Source organism: Marmota flaviventris, chromosome 13, assembly GCF_047511675.1.
Source record: "Marmota flaviventris isolate mMarFla1 chromosome 13, mMarFla1.hap1, whole genome shotgun sequence".
Taxonomy (NCBI): Eukaryota; Metazoa; Chordata; class Mammalia; order Rodentia; family Sciuridae; genus Marmota; species Marmota flaviventris.
In genome coordinates, this window is record NC_092510.1 from 34,800,872 (window position 1) to 34,823,601 (window position 22,730).

At 42.5% G+C, this 22,730-nt stretch overlaps 1 protein-coding gene across 2 annotated transcripts in view; it reads left to right on the top strand.

Moving 5' to 3' along the window:
• Apba1 (amyloid beta precursor protein binding family A member 1) overlaps positions 1–22,730 on the top strand; it is a 204,638-nt gene that overhangs the window by 164,853 nt on the left and 17,055 nt on the right. For both annotated transcript variants that reach the window (XM_027940135.2, XM_071600583.1), the window contains exons 4-9: positions 2,410–2,449; positions 4,976–5,121; positions 16,147–16,179; positions 17,173–17,259; positions 17,789–17,974; positions 21,129–21,308. In XM_027940135.2, coding sequence (XP_027795936.2) covers positions 2,410–2,449; positions 4,976–5,121; positions 16,147–16,179; positions 17,173–17,259; positions 17,789–17,974; positions 21,129–21,308 — 672 coding nt within the window. The remainder of the gene's footprint in view (positions 1–2,409; positions 2,450–4,975; positions 5,122–16,146; positions 16,180–17,172; positions 17,260–17,788; positions 17,975–21,128; positions 21,309–22,730) is intronic.

Here is a 22,730-nt window from a genome sequence, read left to right on the forward strand (position 1 = left end):
GTGAAGTGGATATCATTGCCTTCATTTCTTAGTTGAGAAAGCTAAGAGGTTAAGTAACTTACCTGAGGCCACAGACTGCAGAGACAAGGTAGCTTGTAGGTAATTATTTTAATTGTGAAGACTCCAGGCTCTGCACATAGTTTGTGTGAGCCCCAGGAAAACCCCAAAGATCTCAGACTTTAGCTTCTTGAATGCAGCTTTATTATCTCTTGAGTGCTAATGGGTGGCTGATGTTCATCTCAGTCCACATGTGAGAAAACAAAGAGCTAATCAGATGTCTGAATATCCAGCCTTTGATTAGGTTTCAGATATAATGAGCAAGGCAAATTTGTTAGTTTTTCAGTTCCTACAAAGACTTGGCTCATGCTTCTGCATATCCTTAGAAATAATGATGAAAATCCTCCTTGTGTGCAATAATTAGAGAGTATTTCATTTCACCAAACTTTTTTTAAACTGATTACCCCAGAAACCAAAGAAAGCTAGTCATGAGTTCATAAATAGTAAGGAAATGTACCAAATGCTTACCATTGTAGCTCTAAATAAAACAGCAGCTTTTATAACCAGAGACTAAAGAAATTCTTCTTGTAGCATCTGCTAAAACTTGGACACTGTCTTTGAAATTTGCATTCAGGAAAGTATCCTAATAGCCTAAGAAAATCCAAACTGGCAACCTGGATGTATTTGGAGACTAAGCAGTGTAAATTCCCAAACCTGCTGCGCACTTGCTACTGGGCACAAGGGCAGGAAAATGGTTGGGAAATTATAATTTAAGACTTTGGCCATTATGAAGAAATTCATATAACCAATTGTGGGAGTTGATCTTTAAACCAATCAGAATTCTATTGGCACTCAGCTGGCCCTGTCCTGACTTGGACAAGTAGAATTGGAGTTCGTACCTCCTATCCTGGCTTATATTTGGTGTTGTTTTTCCATAAACACATTAGCAGCCAGTAACCTTTCATTCCTGATGCACAAGAAATCCCCCCACTTTTGCTATGAGAAGCCATCGGTATGAACCCATCTGCAGTAGGTTTCTTGAAAAGTTGCCCTGTGTTGGCTCCCTGTGTGATTTGTGTGGCCTTTTACCATTGTCCTGAATTGAGTTAGTCTTCGACTAACTACACCCAGTTTTTCACATAACAATTAACATTACAATTATTAAACTGTTGTGTATTAACTAATCAATCATATCTTTGCATTCCCCTCTTCCAAGTAGAGGACTTGCATGGATGCATGGATGGTGTGTTGATGCATATTACATCATGCTTTTCCCTTTTTGAAACCTCTTTGTCTTAATTACAGTGAAGAAAAAGCTTGGCTTCAAAAAAAGTGCTAGCATATGAGTTCTTTCCTGTGACATCCCAGCCCTCACCAAGAGCTCTCTCATGTGACACATACCTTTTAAGAGATCAATCTATGGAGCAGCTATGCTGTGCAAGATACCCCTTCTCTAAAAGGCATATATTTAAATGATCACATCATACCTGGAGATTCTCAGCAATAAAAATCTCAGCCATGCAAACTACCTTTTGCCTGGTTAAGGACTCCTATTTTTAATATGAGCTCTCCTGAAATGCTTTCAGGAAACTAAGCCCTGCCCCAGATTTATCAGCTACAAGTTCTGTCACTATTTGAAGCAGAAGTGAATTTCCAACTCTGTAAGAGTTATTGCTAGGACATTTCCTTCTGGAAGGAGCATGTGGTAAGTGTTGCTCCTCTAAGTGCTACATTTATACTGCCACCAAGTCAGGTTCTAGAAGTTTCTAGTTCCTCATATCCACTTCCAACTGTGCTGTTAGAAGACTGGCCTCTGCTGGGAGATAATAATATAAGAAATGCCAGGGCTTTTAATTTACTCCTGTGTTGTGTTCTTACTTAAAGGAAACACATAATAATGACTTAGATAATAATGCAGTTTTCAACTGAAATCAGTAAGAGATGATGAGGAGGAAAAAATCTAACACACATTTTTAGCACAGAGATCCTTGCAGCCTAGATACAAAATAAACTTCTCCCAGGGAGTTCTTCATTTGTGTGTACAATTATGTTTGGGGTGCTTTTATTAATCAGTTGTTTTTCCCATGGAATGCAGAGGTGTGAGAATATAAAGTGTGCCCTTTTTATTGCTGTTTATAGATTTTGGTCTGTGTGATATTATTTAAGCTGATAGACCTCTATGAAATGTGGGGTTTTCCAATTATCTAACACTTTGAAGGGCCTATTTTGGGTTCGAGGTAACCTTGAATAATAAATGCACATGTTTCTCCACACACACTAACAAAAAATGGTTGATAACTGGTTAACAAATGCCACTAGTAATGTGTTTCTTTTTCATGATGCATGGATGGTGTGTTGATGCATATTACATCATGCTTTTCCCTTTTTGAAACCTCTTTGTCTTAATTACAGTCAAGAAAAAGCTTGGCTTCATTCCCAACCTACGTTGAAGGTAAGAGCTCAAAATACAGAGCACTGAATATTAAGCACATGAATCTTTCAGCATTTGGGGCATTTCGAGCACTGGAGATAAGGAAATAGTGGGAAGAAGGGACACAGACTTGACATTCTTAGTATCTTAGACTGTAATAGCTCTGAAGCTCTCAGAAACCCTCTTCCCTGGCTCCTCATGTGGATAGCAAACCCGAGGGTGGAGGTGAGCCTCTGGGCTTCATCCATCTTAGTCATGATCTGAAACCCAAGTCTCCCTACTGCTAGCCCAGTGTACCTCTTGCATCCCTCAAAGATAATTCAAGTGGGAATAAATTTTGGTCCCCTTCATTCCAGTGGTTCCCATCTCTTGCTGGGACGAGTAACATTTATTGAACATCTAGTCTGGGTCAGGAACTATTCTAAGCACCTTGCATGAAATACTAGTTGAATCCACACATCAATCTTGGGAAGTGGGTTTTATTATTATCTTCTTGTTTTGGTAAAAGAGAACCAATGATCAAGAGAGTGAGTAACTGGGCCAAGATGATGCAGTTAGCCAGCTGCAAAGCCAGGCTGTGATCCAAGGGCAGGCTGACTCCGCAGGGAGCCACCTCTGGTTGTGCACGTTATTCAATGCAAAAGGAAACCCATTCAGGAAGCCTCCTGGGACTAGACTGTAGCTCAAGCTTTGTGCCCTTTTTTTGTGACATTTGAGGTCAAGCCACCCAAATGGAGTGCCAGTTTCTCATTCACGGAGTCTGTCTCTGGCTATAGGATGGCCCTGATGCTCTAACTGTAGGTGGTTTTTCAGGTAAGGCAAATTGCCATCTTCTTAAAGTTGGCCAAGCCCAGCCTTTGGACCCTGTGAGGGAGCCGTTAGGATGCTCTGAGTTACCAGAGTTCATAAACCTTCATGAGCCCTCAGTCCACAAGCCCAGAACAAGATCCTAGTTTTGGTTTAGTAACTCCTGTTTCCTTATTAAATAATCTGTTATTTGCATAATTTTTGTGAATTTCTGGAATTCCATGAGAGCACCTTAGAAAGTTTCCAGAAGTTTCCACTTTGTCTCTCCAGGCCTAGGGATTTTCAGTCCCAACAGTAGTGAGAGGATGCATCCCATGATGTGCTCCTTGACTCACAGGGCAACTGCAGGCCTCATGGAATGGAAAACTGTGTTCTAAAAGGCCACCACAAAACCTGCAATTCTTTGATGCAGGATCATTGTAGCTTTAATTTTTAAAAAATATTTTTTAAAATATACTGGCACCAAGCCTAAAGTGAATTTATAAAAATACTTTTTTTTTTTCTGGGCATGATAGACAGGTACATTCAATTATAGTCAATTTCCCTGAAGGACAAATGGTATGCGATCGTATCTCAAACTTAGACTTTGTTTAGGTCTGATATTTATGTGCCTTTGTTGCTAGGCACTTATGTGATGATTCAAGTATTATTTAGATTTCTTTTAAGAATACCTGCATACTCACTGCCATTGCAAAGGGACCCTTTTCAGTGAATAGTGCTAAATCAGAGATGGCTATGTCAAAGCCGCACAGAAAAAGGAAAGATGGGTTGAACATTATATTCTAAAAATAGATGGAAGGTTCTTAAAATTATCCCAGGTGAGATTTTTGTCTCAATATCTGATTGACAAAAATGATTTAGTAACAATATAAATCCATCCTCTAGGCGCTTATCATAGAAGACGGCAATCTTTTTTACTTTATATTGATAATAGTGTGGGTCCAAAACTGTCTGTGTTACCTTAGAGCTGGACTTCCCTACTCTACAGGTAAAACACATATCACAAATAACCCAACTCCTCAAAGCCACACAAGTTCCAGGGTGGGAACCAGGCAGCTGCTGAGAAAGATACATAATGGCCTTAATTTTGGGAGTGGTTTATAGTAGTTTTGATTAGAACCTGATGCCCCCATTTAAAATAAGACTTGATTTACTAGGCTGGTGAGTGAGAACAGAAAATTTGATCAGTGTGTGGGCCTAGACTGTGGGCATTATGGCCTCTAAGTTGGCAAGCCTAGCAGCATGAGACCATGGCTTTGGGGTCAGAAGCCATCATAGAAATCCAGATGTTCTGAAACATCCCATTTTTCTAATTAAATGTGTTTCCTTCACTTGTGGACTAAAGGGAAGAAGGAGATATGAATAGGTGACAGGTAGTAGGGAGTGCTATAAATGGACATTACCCAAGGCAGCCTTCCATTCACCTAACCATTTATTCAGAAGACATCTAGTTGATACCAATTAGGTGACCAGCACTGGAACATGACAGAGATGAATATGACATGGTCCTTGTCCCAAAGAACTCAGTCTTGTCACTAGACTTTCTTTCAGACTTAAGTCAATACTTGAATCATTTCAAACGGCTCTAAGAAACCGTGCCTTCTGTGTGGAAAGGAGGGGTGACATCAATGCCTTAGACCAGCTCTGCCAGCAGGGAGCTTGGGGAAGGGTGTACATGGTCTGGATGTAGAGGGCCTGCCCAGGATGGCTTCACTCACCACTGTTCTCTCTGTGTTACAGTTCCTGGACCTTGCGACCCTGAAGACTTGATCGATGGAATCATTTTTGCTGCCAATTACCTTGGCTCCACCCAGCTGCTCTCAGACAAAACCCCCTCCAAAAATGTGCGCATGATGCAGGCCCAGGAAGCAGTTAGCAGGATCAAGGTGAGGAGATCTGCAAGGTTGGAGGGGGATGGTGGGCAACTGCAGGCACCTGAGAAGTTTATAGCATCATCCCACACCTGTGTCTAGTCCAAGGTCAGAGAGTAGATTGAAATATCATAAGCAGGGCTCATCTATGACCCTGCCAACAGTTTTAAACAGAAAAGGATTTCTAATGTGCACTGGAGTCTTTTTATTTATAAACACTATCAATTTAGGTTGTTCTCACTAGCCAGTCTTGAGGAAAGTACATATGATCATAGACTGAAAAGTTGATATAATGAGGAAGGACGTCATTTTGAATATTATGCCTCAAATGTGAGATGGATCCCTGGATTACCACTGACAGAGGTCCATTGGTATTAGGCTTGGTTCAAACTAGGTGGCATTGCTTTTTAACCACTTGATACTGTTCAAGACAGACTGAACTGGTTAGCTTCAAGTAGAATGAAAACCTAACCTGGCTAGTCTGAATAAGTCAGGGCAAAGGTAATCCGGTTTAAACTAGTTTGAGCAAACCATAACCTGTTTCAATCTATTTTTAAAAGACTTTAAAGGAATAAACCTATTTGGTCATTCACAACTAGTTTGAACCAGCCCAAACCAGTTTGAGCCTATGGAAATGCAGAGTTCTATGATTCTTTCAGACATCATGGTAGAGATTCTAAACAACTAGGACACTTAATGTGTGTTCATGCCACAGTGCACCCAGCCCTTAGAACTGCAGACAGTGTTCATTCTAAAATCCAGAATGAGACATTTCCAACAAATTGGAATAAGTTAGGACTCACCAAAATTGACTTATCCAGTGTCAGCTGGTCAAAATTGATTCCCCCCTCCAAAAGGCCATTCCCTTTTCTCACACATTCCCCAGGTACATCCTGAAATGACAGTATGGAATAAGAAAGAAGAACAAGCAGACAGCATTAAGAGAGTCCTTAACCTTTTGATTAAAGAAAAATATCCCTTTAGCACATTTTTGTGTAGGCTGTGCCAGGTCCTAGGAAGGAGACAGGAGGAATCAAGCCAGCAAGTGCACAGGGCAAGCCAGAGGTATCTGGTCCAGGCCTCTTACCCGAGTTGATTCCAGTGGTAGTCACATGTCCAGGTTCTGCCCTGTGGTTGGTGAATATTGAACAGGTCATATTTCCATTGCTGCCTTAACTATCATGTTTTGAGCCCCCAGCTTCCCAGTTATACTGCAGTTCCCCAGGATGCTGTGTGCATGTCGCCGGGTCTCCTCTCATTGCTTCCTCATCAAGCAGCTCTCCATTGCACCTGCTGCCATCATATGTTACTCGCTGCTCTTATCATGGCTCTGTGCTGGGAAGAAGCACTTCTCTCCCAAGCTGCCCCTTCACTTAACTTATAGTATGTACAGTAAGCCATTCTGCAACTTCTGACACCTTCAGATGTGTACACCAGGGGATCTTTTACAGCTATCTCAAAGGTGGCTATTGTCACAACACTGATAGGACCTACCAGTTGTTCCAGGGGCCCACTCAACCAGTTCTTCAGGGACACACAAACATTGTCTGTGCTTCAGGAGCCCTACTGCTATAGGCCTCGTTCTGTGGCATGTGTTCTTCTCCTGAAGTTAGTCTCTTCCAGGATGATGGACAGTGGGGAAACGCCATGAAAGCATAGTAGGAATGTCATTCAAACTAAATAAGCAAAGAGCGTCAACAGATTATTGTTAAGCTATCGATCCGCGCTTGGTGGGTTAGCTTTTACCTTCTGATTGTTACAGTGACTGGGGGAATTTCTTAGGCCAGGCTGCTCAACACCCTGTAATGTACAAGATAGAGCCACACAACAAAAATTCATATCCACCAAGTGTTCCCAACATGGAATGCAGCTAGAGGAATCTACCAAAATAAAGCAGTAGATCAGCCCCTAAAGGAAAGGGGAGTCTTTTGAGATAGAAAACTGTGTGTTGCTTTCAGGTTAGTTTCTCCTAAGTTCTATATAACAGGTTTCAAAGTTTTTAAGATTCAGGTTTTATTCTGGGTACTTTATTTATTTGCCACTTAATAGCTTTTGGCTCCTGCAGCTGGAGTGTCTGCATCTCTCTCCTCATCTTATGACATTTACATAGGACTAGGTGGTCTGATAAGGGGCAGAAAGACACAAGGTACATCACTTGAACACAAAGCATCTTGCATGGTACACTGTAGCATCCCTCTATCAGACTACATCCAGTGACCATGGTAGCCCAAATGAGGTTTTCATGTTTCCACTGTGGTACCTGATAATGTTGTTCTTCCTTCAAGGAAATCAAATTTTCATAAGAAGCCAGAGATTTTACTCTGAAGCTTTCAAGGAATATATATCCATAAGTTCCTCAGTTCATTTTAGCCTAACGCTCCATGGCTCTGTTGATCAGAAAAGGCAAGATAGAGGCTATTCGATTATGAATACATTTCAGACCTGTCTAGAGCAGAGTAGACATTTGAAAAACATGTGTTTATTTTTTTTTCAAGCAAATTACTTTGATTAAAGGACCCCATTACAGAGTGGTAAAATTAAATGGATGCATTGACACTTAAGTGTTATTTTATAATGTGCTTCTATGCATTGGAAAGAACTGTTACCTGTCATTAAATATTTTTGGCTTTGTGTTCCTTTTACATTCATTTAAATGTGCATCAGATCGTTTGACCTCACACCCAGCCAGAAGCCTTTTCCAAGTTTAAGTGGAGATGGCTGTTGATTTCAGCACCCCTGGAAAGTGGCTGTGTCAGGGAGCATGCACACATTTTGCCAGAAGCAAAGGAGGGCATTGATCCCCAATAGTCCAGGCTCAAGGAGAACTTGCACCATGATGCTCTCTAAGGGAGATGTCATCACACTGGTTCCTTAAGAGCACCAGACCTTTCAGGAATGAGTTATTTGAGACCACTTCAGTAGAAGAAATGCAGAGCCTAGCAAGGCTGCAGATTTCACAGTACCCACCCAGGAAGGAAAAAGAAAAGCTCTAGGGATTTATTTCGCAATTCATTTAGAAGCCTTGTCCTTAACCTCAGGCTGATGAGTCATCTTCAGATGGGGTGCTTTTCTCTACACCACAGTGAAGCAGCTTCCCTTCCCCACCCCTCCTCCTGCAGACCCTGTATTTCCTCTTTCCTCTGCCTCCATGAATTGTTTCATGTTGCTGGAGGGATGCAAGTGCAGCCTGGTATTTGTGCTGCCTTCTTTGAGCAGACTTGGACCCTGAAGCCAAGTTTTCATTTTCCATTTCTGGTCTATTTGTCCTGGTGTCTGTCACTCACATAGCACCAACTATATGCTAGGATAGAATGTCACTCATTGGATTTATACTTGGAATTCGGAGAGTTACTATTTTCTTAACAAAAAATTTAGATTTGACAAATGGAGAGAGAATTTGGAGTTGTGCTTTGGCCAGTCATTTTCCACTTCATGCAAAAAGAAAACAAAGGAATTTGACTCAAAGAGCAAACTGTATTTCTGAGAAGTCCTGTAATAGGCACTTTAGAAGTCAAAATTAACCAACACACTCCTTGACCTTGAAAACTTGCAGTCTAATAAAAGGAGCCAGAAAGACCATGTAGGTAAGAAGACTACAAGGCAAACTGTGGAAACCTAAAGGCAACTCTGTCTACCAAAATATAAGAAATGAATCATGTCTGAATACAGTAACGGAATTAGAAGATACCTAATGGTTTGGGGAGGGTTTCCTAAACCATTTTTGGTTGGCCCCTCCTTAATATTTCCTTTCTGCCCTTGTTGTTCATCCATTTTTTTAAGAAGAAATACTATTCTTCCAGGACCTGCACTCCTCCCCGACATACCTTAGAACAGTGGCTTCTCACAGTGTGATTCCAGGACCCACAGCATTCACATCTCTACAAACTTGTGGAGCAGGTTTTTTGACATGGAGGGAATAGAGGGCACCACTCAGGAGACCAGAGAGCTTACACTCTGAGACCACAGGCATGGCCAGCTATGGGTAGACTCATGCCAAGACTTAAGGAAGGTACCTAACAGTTCCTACTGCCCTTCTTCTCTGCTCTGCACACAGGCTTCTGACAGGGCAGAGTGGGAACTGAGAGTCCACTGTTGCCCTGCACACAGGGGCATGCTGAAGAGCCCTTGAGCAACTCAGTTGGTTCTGACTATTGCCACATCCCAGGTGTGTATGGCCAAAGGGGGCTCCAAGAGGAACTTTACCCTGCTCTGGGCATGTCCCACAACCAAGGTGGGCATTAGTGCTAAAGGAGTCTGCAGGGGGAGAAAAGCCCCAGCTGCTCCCCTGCCTGTGGGTATACAGGATCAAAGGTCCCTCTCTTCTACATAATAGCAGAAAGGAAAACCATACTTCTTGCTGCCACCCACCCACATGGTTCCTCTGCACCTTGTTTGACCACACAATGCTGACAGGACTGGGTGTGAGCACCACAGAAGGGAACACTGCAGCTGCTGCCACCACCTCTCCCTTGTAGTGTCTGGCCCTCACCACTGTTCAGGCTTCAGGCTCACTGTGAGTGCCAAAGGCCTTTGCTAGGAACAGAGCCAAGGTCAACATTACCAGACAGGGGCCCCCACTCCCACTGTATGAGTAGTCACACACTGTGCGCCTCACACAGTCTGCCGTCTATATCTCCTGTCTGAACTATTGGAGTGTCCCCGCTCTCTCATGGCCCAGAGATGCGGGATCTCTCTGACTGTGATACGGTGTGCATATTGTGCTCAAACTCACTGACCACAGCCAAAGAAGTTGTAGAGACTATGCAGTGTTGCTCAGCTAGGATCAAAGCCAACACTACATGATAAACTGACACCCCAAAATATCTTCATGAGAAAGATGCTTACTGTGAAGGCCATCCCATAAAAGTGGTAGTGAAATCTGATCCATCAGATGCAGGCATCTAATGAAGGAATACAAGAAATATGAAAAAAAAACAAGGTACTATGACACCTCCAACAGATTCCAAAGAAATCAAAATGGAGGAAATGCCTGATAATCAAATGATACAGAAAAGCTCAGTGAGATCCAAGAGAAGACAAACGAAATTAGGAAGGTAGTGCAGGATTTGAATACCAAATTTAGCAAAGAGACAGATTTTGAAGAAGAACCAAACAGGCCTTAGGTAATGAAGAGCACAAGAAATCAATTTAGAAGCTCAATATACTAGATTAAGCAGAAGAAAGAATATCTGAATTTGAAGACAGGTCCTTTGAAATGTCCCAATCAAACAAATTTTTTTTAAAAAAAAGGAAATAAGAATGAAGATAACATTCAAGATCTTTGGAAGATCATTAAACATCCAGATCTAAGGTGAGGAGATAAAGATTACTTTTCAATAAGTTAATAACAGAAAACTTCTCTAATCTTAGGAAAGACATGGATATTCAAATGAAGGACAATTATAGAACCCCAAGTAGATATGCTGTGAAGATCTTTTCAGATCATATTATAGTGAAACTGTCAAAAGTATAAGACAAAGAATCTAAAAATCTGTAAGAGAGATGTGTCAAGTCACTTTTAATAGCTACCCCATTAGACTAACAGAAACCCTATAGGCCAGGAGGGAATAGAATGATATATTCCATATCCTTAAACAAAACAACCAAGGTTACTATACACAGCAAGGATATCTTTCAGAAATTAAAAGTAAATAAAGACCTTCCAAGATAAGCAAACACTGAGGGAATTCATGACTTCCAGATCAGCCTTACAAAAGATACCTCCCGTGCTTTCGGACTGGAAAAATATTGCTAAAATGCCCACACAACCCAAAACAATCTACAGGATTCAGTGCAATCCCCCTCAAAATATTAATGAAATTCTTTCCAGAACTAGAAAAAATGAGCCTGAAATTCATATGGAAGCTCAAAAGACCCTGAATATCCAAAACAATCCTGGAGGCATCACATTACCTGACATGAATGTACACTGCAGAGCCACAGTCACCCAAGCAGTGTGGTATTGGCATAAAAACAGCACATAATCAATGGAACAGGATCAGGATCCCAGAAATAAAACCTCACATCTACAGCCAAATGGTTCTTTACTAAGGAACCAGAAATATACATTGGAGAAAGAACAGCCTCTTCCATAAATAATGCTGGGAAAATTAAATATTTACATGCAGAAGACTAAACCTTGACCCACATCTCTCACTCTTTGCAAAAACTGACTCAGAATGTATTAAAGAACTTGATGTAAGACCCAAACCTCCAAAACTACTAAAAGAAAACATAGGAGAAACATTTCAAAACATTGATACAGGCAGTGATTTTCTGGATAGGACCCCAAAGTTCAGCAAAAATCGACAAATGAGATTACATTGAACTAAAAAGCCTCCGCACAGCAAAGGAAACAACAGAGGGAAGAGACGACGTACAGGATGTGAGACTATATTTCCCAGCTATTCATCTGATTAATATACACAATATATAAAGAACTCAAAATAGCAATAAGAAAGAGAAGTAATCCAGTTTTTAAAATGGGCAGCCAGGTACCATGGTGTGCACTCTTAGTCCCAGCTGCTCAGGAGACTGAGGTAGGAGGATGGCCTGAGCCCAGGAGTAAGAGGCCAGCCTGGGAAATATAGTAACAAATTCATTCATTCTCATTCATTCCCCCACCCACCCACACACACACACACACACACACACACAGCAGATGATATAAATAGATACTTCTCAAAAGAAGAAATACAAGCAGTCAACAAATACATGAAAAAAATGCTCAATATCACAATATCATTCATCATCAGAGAAATGCAGATCAAAACTGAAATGGGATACCATCTCACCCCAGTTAAAAGGGCTTGTTATCAAAAAACAAAACAAAATGCTGGCAAGGATATGGGGGTAAAAGGAACACTTACACATTGTTAGTGGGAATGTAAATTAGTAAAATTATATAGCCATTATGGAGAATAGTATGGATGGTCCTCAAAATGCTAAAATTAGATCTACCATATGATCCAGCAATTCCACTCCAAGGTATGTATTCAAAGGAAGTGAATTCAGCATACCAAAGAAATACCTACACATTCACGTTTATTGTGGTATAATTCATATTAGCCAAGATATGGAATCAGCCTTGGTGCCATCAACATGTGAATAAATAAAATATGGTGTGTGTATGTGTGTGTGTGTGTGCACACACACTCACACACACACAAAATGGAGTATTATTCAGCCATAAAGAAGAATGAAATCCTGTCATTACAGCAAAATGGGTACATTCAGAGGACATTATGTTAAGTGAAATAAGCCAGACACAGAAAGACAAATACTACATGGTCTCTCTCTTATGTGAAAGCTTAAAAAAAAAAAAAAGTCACCTGAAAGTAGAATAGTGATTACTAGAGACTGGGAAGGGGAGGATGGAAGAAAAGGTATTGGTTGTGATCAGTGCATGCTGTTTGCATGTATGAAGATACCATGCTGAACATCTTTTCCAAAATGGTTCTGCCCCAAGATTGTGTTCACTTTGCTTCACCAGCAGTTCCCATAATTACTTGGACACAGAGTACATCATCACTGTGTCTGTCACCTGCTAATGTTTTCTTACTCATGCTCTCTGCAAGATGTTTTGGAGAAACTTCTGGAGAGAACTTTGCCCTACATCCTGTCTCTCAGGTGGCCCGGGGTAGATTCACACCTTCTCAACACAGTAAGGACATCTGGTACTGTCGGGAGAGTACCGAACTTGAAACCTGTGCAGCCAGCTCACCTGTCCTTTCTCTCCTCACTCTCTGCATTCCACCCTCATTCCACTTCATTCCCTCCTCTTCAGCAGGAAGACAGAGTGGCCTACTGAGCCCCACTGAGCCAGAGAGACAGGTGCATGTCCAGTGTGGTGTCTCTGTCTCCATTCTTGCTGTATCTGTGAAGCTCATGGAACCAGATCACAAGTGGTGTTGACATATTTTGTGGCATGTGTGCTTTTTTAAAGGAACATTCATTATTCTTATATCTGTCTTTACCAGCCTGTCCCAGAAATCAGATTTTTTCTCATTCTTTTATGATTTCCTTTAAATGTCAAAGCTTATGATTTCATTGTAGAATTAAATTTTCTATCATTGTAGCTTTGTCTGAGTCATGTCGTCTCCCATGTTGCTTGAAGAGGACTGTGATCAATAAAGAGGATACTGACACTTACATCAGGCCCTTCGTATACGTTATCTGGTGGAGGGGGGTGGGGAATCCTGACAGGTTGGTATTATTAGCTCCATGATACAGGCAAGCCAAGAAGTTCTCAGAAGAGAAGCTTGCCCAGGCTGCACAACCAGTGGTGTAGAGTGTAATGTGAGACTGCCTGGCTTGGAATCTGTTCTGCCACTCCACAGAACAGTTATGTGATGTTGGGCCAATTAATTAGCCTCTCTGTGCCTCGTTTTCCTCTTCTGAAAAGTGTGGATATATAGCACCTGCCTCACAGGATGGTTGTAAGCTTTTACACGTGAAATGCTTAGAAGGCTCCTGGCACTTCTAAGTACTTAGTAGATGTTGGCTAGAGAAAGAAAAGAGAACAGCAGGGAGCAGCCGGATGTGGCTAACCTTAAGTGCAGAACAGCCTCAGTGCACATTGTACATGAAGTAAGTGGATGGTTCCACAGTCTGTTTTATGTGCCACCGCCCAGGCTCATAAGCCACAAAACATGAGGATTAAAATGGATGTGGACAGTGTTGGTTTAATAATGCATGCTGGCTTAATATTTCTCCTGAACCTCTTTCTGATGCTGTAATTTCTCATCCTGGCTCTGACTCCATTTTTTTATTATAATTTGTTGCAGGACACTTAGAATAATCAATGACTTATCATATCCAAGTGCATAAAATATTTTTAACTTCATAAAAATTATTTCTGCAGACTTTTCATGAAACTCAGGTTTTGATCTTCTTATCACCCATTTCAGGAAAGAAACAATTTGGGTTTTCCATGGGTGGTGATCTATTTTCCTTTGAAAGAGTTCTTTCAAGGCATGGTTCTCTGGAGATAGAGAATTTTGACCAACTGTTCTTGGATCTCTGGTATCAAAAGCAGTAGAAATTCCTGTATCATTGCCATCTCACTTCAGGAAAGGTGGCAGAGAACAAATGTTTGGATCCCACTGCTGTCATTTATACTGCAGATTACAACTGAGGCAGTTCAGAACATCCCAGGCAGGACTCTCACATTCCACATTGGAATATGTGTGACATGGAGTAGCATCAGCTTAGGGCAGTTTTCAGATACAGAAATAGTATCACCATAATGGCCAGCAGTTAGGGTAATGTGTGGCTGCTGCCTTCAGAGTTTTCCAGAGCAGACAGTTCACCCTGAGCTTATAACGCTAGGAAGAGCTGTGGGGTGGCTGAGCGGGAGTGGGATTTTCCTAGTTTCCTGAGTGCACCAGAGAGTATCTGTTTGGTGTTTGGATGGCTGACTCATCCAGTTTCTCTAAAATGAGTTAGTACAGGCAACACACTTTAGACATTAGTGGAACAGAAATACTACTGAGCAGAAGAGCTTTTCCACCAGGTGAGTACCAAGGAGTCCGAGAGCTCAGCTTTTCCTCCACCCCACCCCATCACCAAACCAGCATCCACAGTTTGGCCATTGACTCACCATTATTTGTACAAGATCTGTATATATATATACATATATGTATCTATATCTATATATATATCAAGCCTTGCCAAGAGCCAGGAGCCAAGAAATTGCACTCTGACATAGGTTAATTATAATCATCTGCAGACACAAAGTACTTAGTGCACTGTTGAAAGAGTTTGCAAATATTCATTCTGTCCTCAAAAAAAAAATCTCATGAAGTAGATACTGTTTTATCCCCATTTCACAGAAGAAAATGAGGCACGGTGACATTGAGTGGCTAGCTCAAAGTCGCAGAACTAGTAGGTGGCAGAGCCAGGATTTGGTTTTAAACAGTTTTAAACAGTTCAGCCCCAGTTTTATCCACCATATTTTTTTCAACTATGGGCAAAAGGAGAAATATTATATCCATTTTTAGCTAGTCATGAATTAATATTATAAATTGAAAGGGGAAGTATTTAGAAATAAAGAGGGAAAAAGTAAAAGGATCTATTCAATAAGAAACTATACCACCCTAAATATACATGCACCTTATAACTACAAAACAGGTAATGCAAACATTGACAGCGCAAAAGATGCATAGGTAAACCATAGTAACAGCTGGAGATTTTAACACACCTTTCTCAGTAAAGGGGTAGAATAAAATGACACACACACATTAAAAAAAGCAAGTACATACAAGATTTAAAACATCATCTTAACCAACAACTATAAAATACCATATTTTGAAGTCCATGTGACACATTAACCAAAATCAATCATGTGCTGGGTCAAATTTCAAAAGACTGAAATTTTATACAGTATATTCTCTGATCCAGTAAAATTAATTTAGAAATACAAAAATAATAACTAAACCCCAAATGTATTCAAATTAGTAACACAATTTTAAGTAATTCAAGGTTCAAAGAAATCACAGTTGAAATTACAAAATGGTTTAATGGGACAGAACTTAAACTGCAATATACCAAAATTTGTGGGAGACAGCCAAAGCAGTACATACAGGGAGAGTCATAGCTTTATATGTAAGAAAAGGAAAAAGTCTGAGAAACCATATAACTTTATATCTCAAGAAACTGACGGGGGAAATTAGCAAATTAAACCCAAAGAAAGTAGATGGAAATAAATATCTAGGATAAAATCCAAGAAACAGAAAAATAGGCATGCAATAAAGAAAATCAAGACAACTAAAATGAGTTCTTTGAAAATATCCATTGCATTTAGGCACAGGCAGCACCTCAACAAATTTCTTTCATCCCACTGCCTCCACCATCTACTAAGTTCTGAATTAGGAAATCAATTTTCTTTAGAGGGGGATTTTTTTTTTTTTAAAGCTAGTCCTCCTCCTACAGAAGTGCTTCATATCACTATCAGTATTAGTTTTGTCACCTCCCTTTTTGACTTTGAGTCTCTGCAAATTCTAACTATTCTCCTGTCTCTGTTTGTTCCATGCTAAGCAGATGGCCCAGAAATTAGCCAAAAGCAGGAAGAAGGTGCAGTACAAACAACTCCATCGCCTTGGTGTTATGCCTGTTCTTTTCATTTGTTTATGTTTTGCCTTTTTATTATTTCGTGTTTTTATTTTCTGCATCCAGCAAGTTTTTGTTCAGATTTCTTTTCAAACCGCCCCATAAGCCAGCATTTCTCAAAACTCAGTTGCCTACAGTGGCTGTTTTTTTGTTGCTCATTAGTCATTTCACTTCAGAGGAAGGACAGGGAACAGATTGGAGACACTAAATGAATCCTATACTAGTGTGGAAGTTCCAACCATTCAGGAGCAGGGATGTGGCAGGGACTTGGGCCTGTGCAATTACAGTTATGTTTGATTGGGGAATTTGTCAGATTGCTGGATGCAAAAAAGAAAACTCGCTAATAACCACACGTGTGCAGAGTTCAACCTTAAATGAACCAGACTGCGCTTTTTTGATTATGGAGCTTCTAGGTGCTTATGAACTACTCCTGGGACATTGAGGCCTTGGGGCTCTTTCTTATTGGGGTGGCTTCAGGAGTGGGCAGCTGATTCTTTGTTGGCTGGGTGGTATATGAACATGAAGACCCTCTTACCAGAACTGCATCCAAATGGCTTCATTTGTACCTGCTCTAAACATTGTACCCCTTCAGCTCAAGCGGGGATAAATTCTAACTGACTTCTCCAAGGTCATTGGGTATGAGTTAGTTGCTCTTATCCTGTCCTTATCCTTCAGTCTCCAAAACCCTTGCAGAATGGGCCACTTGCCATCATTGCTCAGAGCCAAATCTACTGCAAAGGGGATTCGACATTTTCCCCCAGAACCTAAAGATGCTAACACTCGTCCATGTGTCCATCCTCTGTGTGGTACCTTCAGCTTTGGCAATTAAACCCCAGAGTCTGCATTGCTGTTCTGGTGACTGTGTCTTGGTGCCTGTGTGTGTGAGCTAACCTTGCCCCTTTTATCTGGATCAGAACACCATGGTAAAACTTGGTCTTGGTGCTTTTTTCTTTTTAGGCTCCTGAAGGCGAATCTCAGCCAATGACCGAGGTGGACCTCTTCATTTCTACCCAGAGAATTAAAGTACTGAACGCTGACACACAGGTACCAGCTGGCTCCCACCTTTCCTGGGGTGAAGCCTAGCAGCATTGCAAGGCAGAGTCTTTGCCTGTGCCTATGGTGTGGCTGTCCCCATCTGCTGAGCTCCATGCACCCTGCTAGTGCCTCTTGCTGGGTGGGGCTGTCATTGTCTTAAAGCTCAAAGGAAAAATTAAAACATGGACGTTGTTTGTCATTCTCCTGAGTTTTCTGCAGAGATTTCATTAACAGGGACAGATAAGCCTTTTGAGAAGTTTGGTTTAAAATCACGCGTGAAAAACCTGTCATTGAGATTTTGTCATTCTTTTTCATTTCACCAGAGAGTCTAGTGTTTATAAAATATTTAAAATTTCTTATTTCTTTTCACTGTCAGAAAGCATTTCTTGCCCTAGGTTGGTCAAGGGAAATGCCTCAGGCCTGAGGGAGTATCTGTAAATCTGCTAACAAGATCTTTGCTATGAGCCCTGAAGCCCACCCCAATGGCAGACCTTCTCATAGGTCTTTAGACTTATGGGCTCTCCCCTCTTGCCTCCAGGAGACAATGATGGACCACCCTCTGAGGACCATTTCCTACATCGCAGACATTGGAAACATCGTTGTGCTAATGGCCCGCCGGAGGATGCCCCGCTCCAACTCCCAAGAGAATGTCGAGGCCTCCCACCCATCACAGGATGGGAAAAGACAGTACAAGATGATCTGCCATGTCTTTGAGTCTGAAGATGTAAGGGTGGCTTCCCTTGAGCTTTCTCTGGGTGACCTGACAACAATTGGGTGGCCAGATTCTCTCGATTTCTCAGAACTGAATCAGTCTAATTCATCATACATTAAACAGATATTTATTAAGCACCTGCCATGCATCAGGCACTGTACTAGAGCTAGGGATATGGGGCTGAATAAAATATACAACAAGTAACTCACATGGGTTGAAAGTCACAGAAAATAAATAGATAAATATTCTTGGTATAAAATTATAGCGGGGCCAGGCATGATGACACACCTGTGATCCCAGTGCTCAGAAAGCTGAGCAGAAGGATCACAAGTTCGAGGCCAGCCCTAGCAACTTAGTGAGGCTTAGCAACTCAAAATTAGCACCTCAAAAACAGGAAAGGCTGAGAAGTAGCTCAGGGTCAAGCAGCACAGGGATTGGGCTGTTTTAAGTAGGGTGATCAGTAAAGTCCTCTCTTAAGAGGGTGACATTTGAGCAAAGACCTGAATAAAGTGAAAATGAGGAAAGAGCAAGGGCCAAGTCCCTGAGGCACGGGCCTGCTGGGTTTGATTGAGAAGGGAAAGCAGCCATATGGCTGGAGAGCTTGAAAGAGGAAGAGGGGGAACAGTTCCATCAGACTTCAGCTGCAGGGGTACAAATAGGTCTCACGTGATGTTTAAGGAACTTGGAGAGGGCAACTCTGTGTTGTTGACAGCTCTGCCCTTAGCTATAGGAAAGTTCACATCCCTGATCCTCCCCCACCACCCCCAGCCAAAGGTAGGAGACCCCCCACCCACTCAGCCCCAGTCCCTAGGATCCCAGCTCCTTCTCCCTCCCAGAACTGCTAGTCTCTAATCCTCATATCTCCAGGTGATAAGATCAACAGAGGCAGTTTACAAAAGAGGTCATTCTTTCATTTGACCTTCTTCCAGGTTGGCCCTAGAACAGCTGGTAAGGCTGCCAGGCTTTAAAGGGCAATGGCACCTGGGCTTCCCCCAGGCACCCACCCTCCATGGGCCTTCACAGGCCTGGGAAGCTGCCCTCCAGGACAGGGTCACAGACCCATGATGATCTTGAACCTCACAGCCCAAACCCGGAGGGCCACGTCACCACCCTGGACTCTGTTCATTTTTTCCCTGTGCCACAGAGGGAAAGGTCTGTTTCTCGAATGGAGCAGAGAGCCCCAATTTACCCAAGAGCACCATTTTTCTCCAGCCAAGTGTTCACCTCACTGCAGTAATTTGCCTTCCTCCAAGAACTTAGGAGCCCAGGCAATCCTCCTTTTCTCCAGGAATCCAGAGCTGTGAAGGCTGTAACACAGCAGGGAAACACTGACACTTATTGACACTTATCCTCTACTGGTCTGGTTCTCTAGAAAGCAGCCCCCAGACAGGCTGGCTGAGGAGGTAGGGAGCTTGCAAGGCCTCTTCCTACCACTCTTTAAAGCTGAGGCCAGGCATACAAACTGGGACAAAGTGGGTTTCAGGAGATTGTCAGAAAGTTTGTGAGTGACACTTTAAGATCTTAAGTCCCCTGTGTTCTGCAGAGGAGTGGAAAAGTGGAGAGAGCTCTGCTCACCAGGTTTGAAGGTCTCAAGGACACCCAGCAGCCACCATCTGGCCTGGAGCTCAGGAGGAGGGGTTTCTTGTCCTTGAGATTTCTTGAGGGTTCATCCAGAAAAAAATGGAAAGAACAGAGGAGCAGGAGCTAGGATAGGAGTGGACCCGAGACTCTCACACCTTTGCTTCCACTACAGCATGGACGAGCACATTGTCTGCAGCACTAGCAGGGCTGGGTTGGAATCCTGATTCCAAATACAAGCTGGGCACTGCTGAACCTCAGAGTCCTTTTCTGTAGAATGGCAGTGCTACCCTCTCTGGACCACTGTGTGACTCAGAGGTGGTGCATTTTCAGGCTGATGCCTGGCATATGGCAAGAGGTCCATAAATGCCAGTTGGTACATCCATTAATGATGATCAGTAAGTCCACAGGTCATATTCCTGGGTTATATTGTTTCAATTCATCTACACACACCTCTTGATGCCAAAGCAATTCCTCACCCCCTCCCAGGCTTACAGCAGGTCCTTGGTGAGTTTTGGCATGTGAAGTCACCAGATTGTCTAACTTAGAAAAATTAAGCATCTGTTTTCCTCTGGCAAACCATAGAAAGTTATCAAAGTCCAGAGCAGGAGGAAAAATAATAGAAGCCAAGTCCCCCTCCTATGAGCTGTATGGCCTTTGTGTCCCTAGTCCCAAGTCTCCTCACCTAGAAAATGCAGGGTTGGACTGGATCAGAGCTCTTGACTATTGTATCCAACACAACCTTTTGAAAAATTTCCACAAAATAATCAATATTTGGCCATATATAGTAGAAACGCGAAATAAAAGGTAAGCAAGCTAAGGTAAAAATCATAGCACAGTATGTAAATGTGCTTATACCTTCTTGATTTATAAGTAAGAGAACATAGTATTCAGTGTGATGTTGTAAACATTTTCTACTTGACATTTTGAATTGAAGGCTAAATAACAGTATGCATATATAAACACACAGGCAGAATCACCATGTACCACAGTGAGGGTACAGGCCAATAGGGATGTGATTTATTGGCAGCTCAGATCCCACAAACACTAGTGATGTGCATAATTTTCCAGAGTCATGAAGCTACTCCTGCTAAAGTCTTGGACAAAACAACCATCTTCCTTCCACTTAAGCAGTACTGTTTTTGGAACATTCAGTGTAACTACACTATGAAAGTCTTTGTGCATATAAGCCAGAGTTCTTATGTCCCGAGTCCTGGACACAGATGATTAGAAACAGGTGTTACACATACATGAATGTCCTGTATGATATTTGAAAACTGTACAGGATACAAAACAACCTGTTATTGCATGGAACTGTCCCTTGCATGGCAGGATATTCAGCATCTCTGACTCCTGTCCATTGTCCTCCCTTAAGACCATTGTCATAATCAGAAATGTCCCCAACAATTTTGAAGACAGCCCCTGATAGGCACTGGTGATCCTTTGTAGAACTTCTGGCCTACCTGATGTCTAGGACCCCTTAAAATCAGGAGGATGATAATCCGGGGGGGGGGGGGGACAGTGCATCAGACACCCACTCACAGCACTGCCCATTGACCACCATCTTCCCCTCTGGCTGCTACTCTAGGCCCAGCTGATCGCACAGTCCATAGGGCAGGCATTCAGTGTGGCATACCAGGAATTCCTCAGGGCCAACGGGATTAACCCCGAAGACCTCAGCCAGAAGGAGTACAGTGATCTGCTCAACACCCAGGACATGTACAACGACGACCTGATCCACTTCTCCAAGTCAGAAAACTGCAAAGATGTAGGTACTTTCCTGAGACTGTTCCCCAGGCCGGGCCAGCTGGGTGGGGACCCCAGGGAGAGCGGGGAAGCCCTGCTGTGTAAATGAAGGCAGCAGAATGTGGGTTTGACAGGACATTGTGAAGGGCTCACAGTCTCTCTAGCTCTACCCCAATGGACCTCGTTACTAAATCAGACACCCACCCACAGCACTGCCCATTGACCACCATCTTCCCCTAGCTCTTATTGTTATTGTGGACAGGTATCGCAGTATATCCTGTGTTCCTAGGAATCCAAAGCCAAGTGTTAGTGGATTCTAGAGGCAGATAGCTTTATAAGGGTAGAGTCCAGGATCTGAGAGTCTGGATAAGGGCACCAACAAAGTTCAGTTATGGTGCTCCTTCAAGCACTGGTCAAAGCCCACTGCATTTGGCAGAACAGAACAGACTGAAGGTTCATCTGACAGATTCTGTGCACCCCACTGCTTCAGACTAAGTGCCCCAGGAGTAACTGGAGGTAGACAGAACCATCTGAGCTGGTCTGGAGGTTATTTGGAACACATAGGAGCAAACAGAACTGAAGTAACAGGAAAATAGAATGTCAGAAAGCTGCAGATGCGTCTAGGGAATCAGAAAGGCTTGGCTTGAACAGAGGGTGGACCCAGAAAGAGAGGGTCAGACCAAAATAAGGTCCAGGTCAGACTGAAGGGCTTGCAAGTCCAGCTGAAGCTTTCAGACTTTATCCCATAAATGTCAAGCAGCTTTAAGGAGAAAGGTATCTTCTAATCCATTAATGTATGAGGGATCTCAGGTAAAGCTCCCTGGAAGCAGATTCTCAGGTGAGGATTGTTGTTCATCAAGTGTATTGCAAACCTCCACTCAGAAGAGTAGAATGTGGGAGCAGGATGTGGGGCACTAGGAAGAGTGTGGTCTCAGTGGCATAAGTTTCTTTGTAATCTGAGGGAAGCTCTGAGACACAGAATACAGGACAGACTTATCCCACCTTAGAGCAAATGACCTCTATTGCTCATTGGCCAAGGTTGAGCAAGAGATATAAAAGTTTGTTAATGCTTCTGTAGCAAAGTCCCACAGACTGGGTGCCTTCTGCAAAAGACGTGTGTCCTCTTCTCAGGTCTGGAGGCTGAAAGGGCAAGATTGAGGTGTTGATAGGGTTGGTTCCTTCTGTGGGCCTCAGGAAGGATCTGTCCCAGGCCTCTTTCCTTGGCTTATAAATGACCATCCCTTCCTTATGCCTTCACCCCATCTTCCCCATACAGTCTGTGTCCAAATTTCCTCTGAAGAAGACACCAGTCATACTGGATTAGAGCCCATCCAAATCACCACACTTTAACCCCATTCCCTCTGTAGAGACCCTGCCTCCATTTTGATGCCCTGGGGATTCTGGAGATTAGACGGCAACATAGGAATTTGGGCAGTGGGAAACA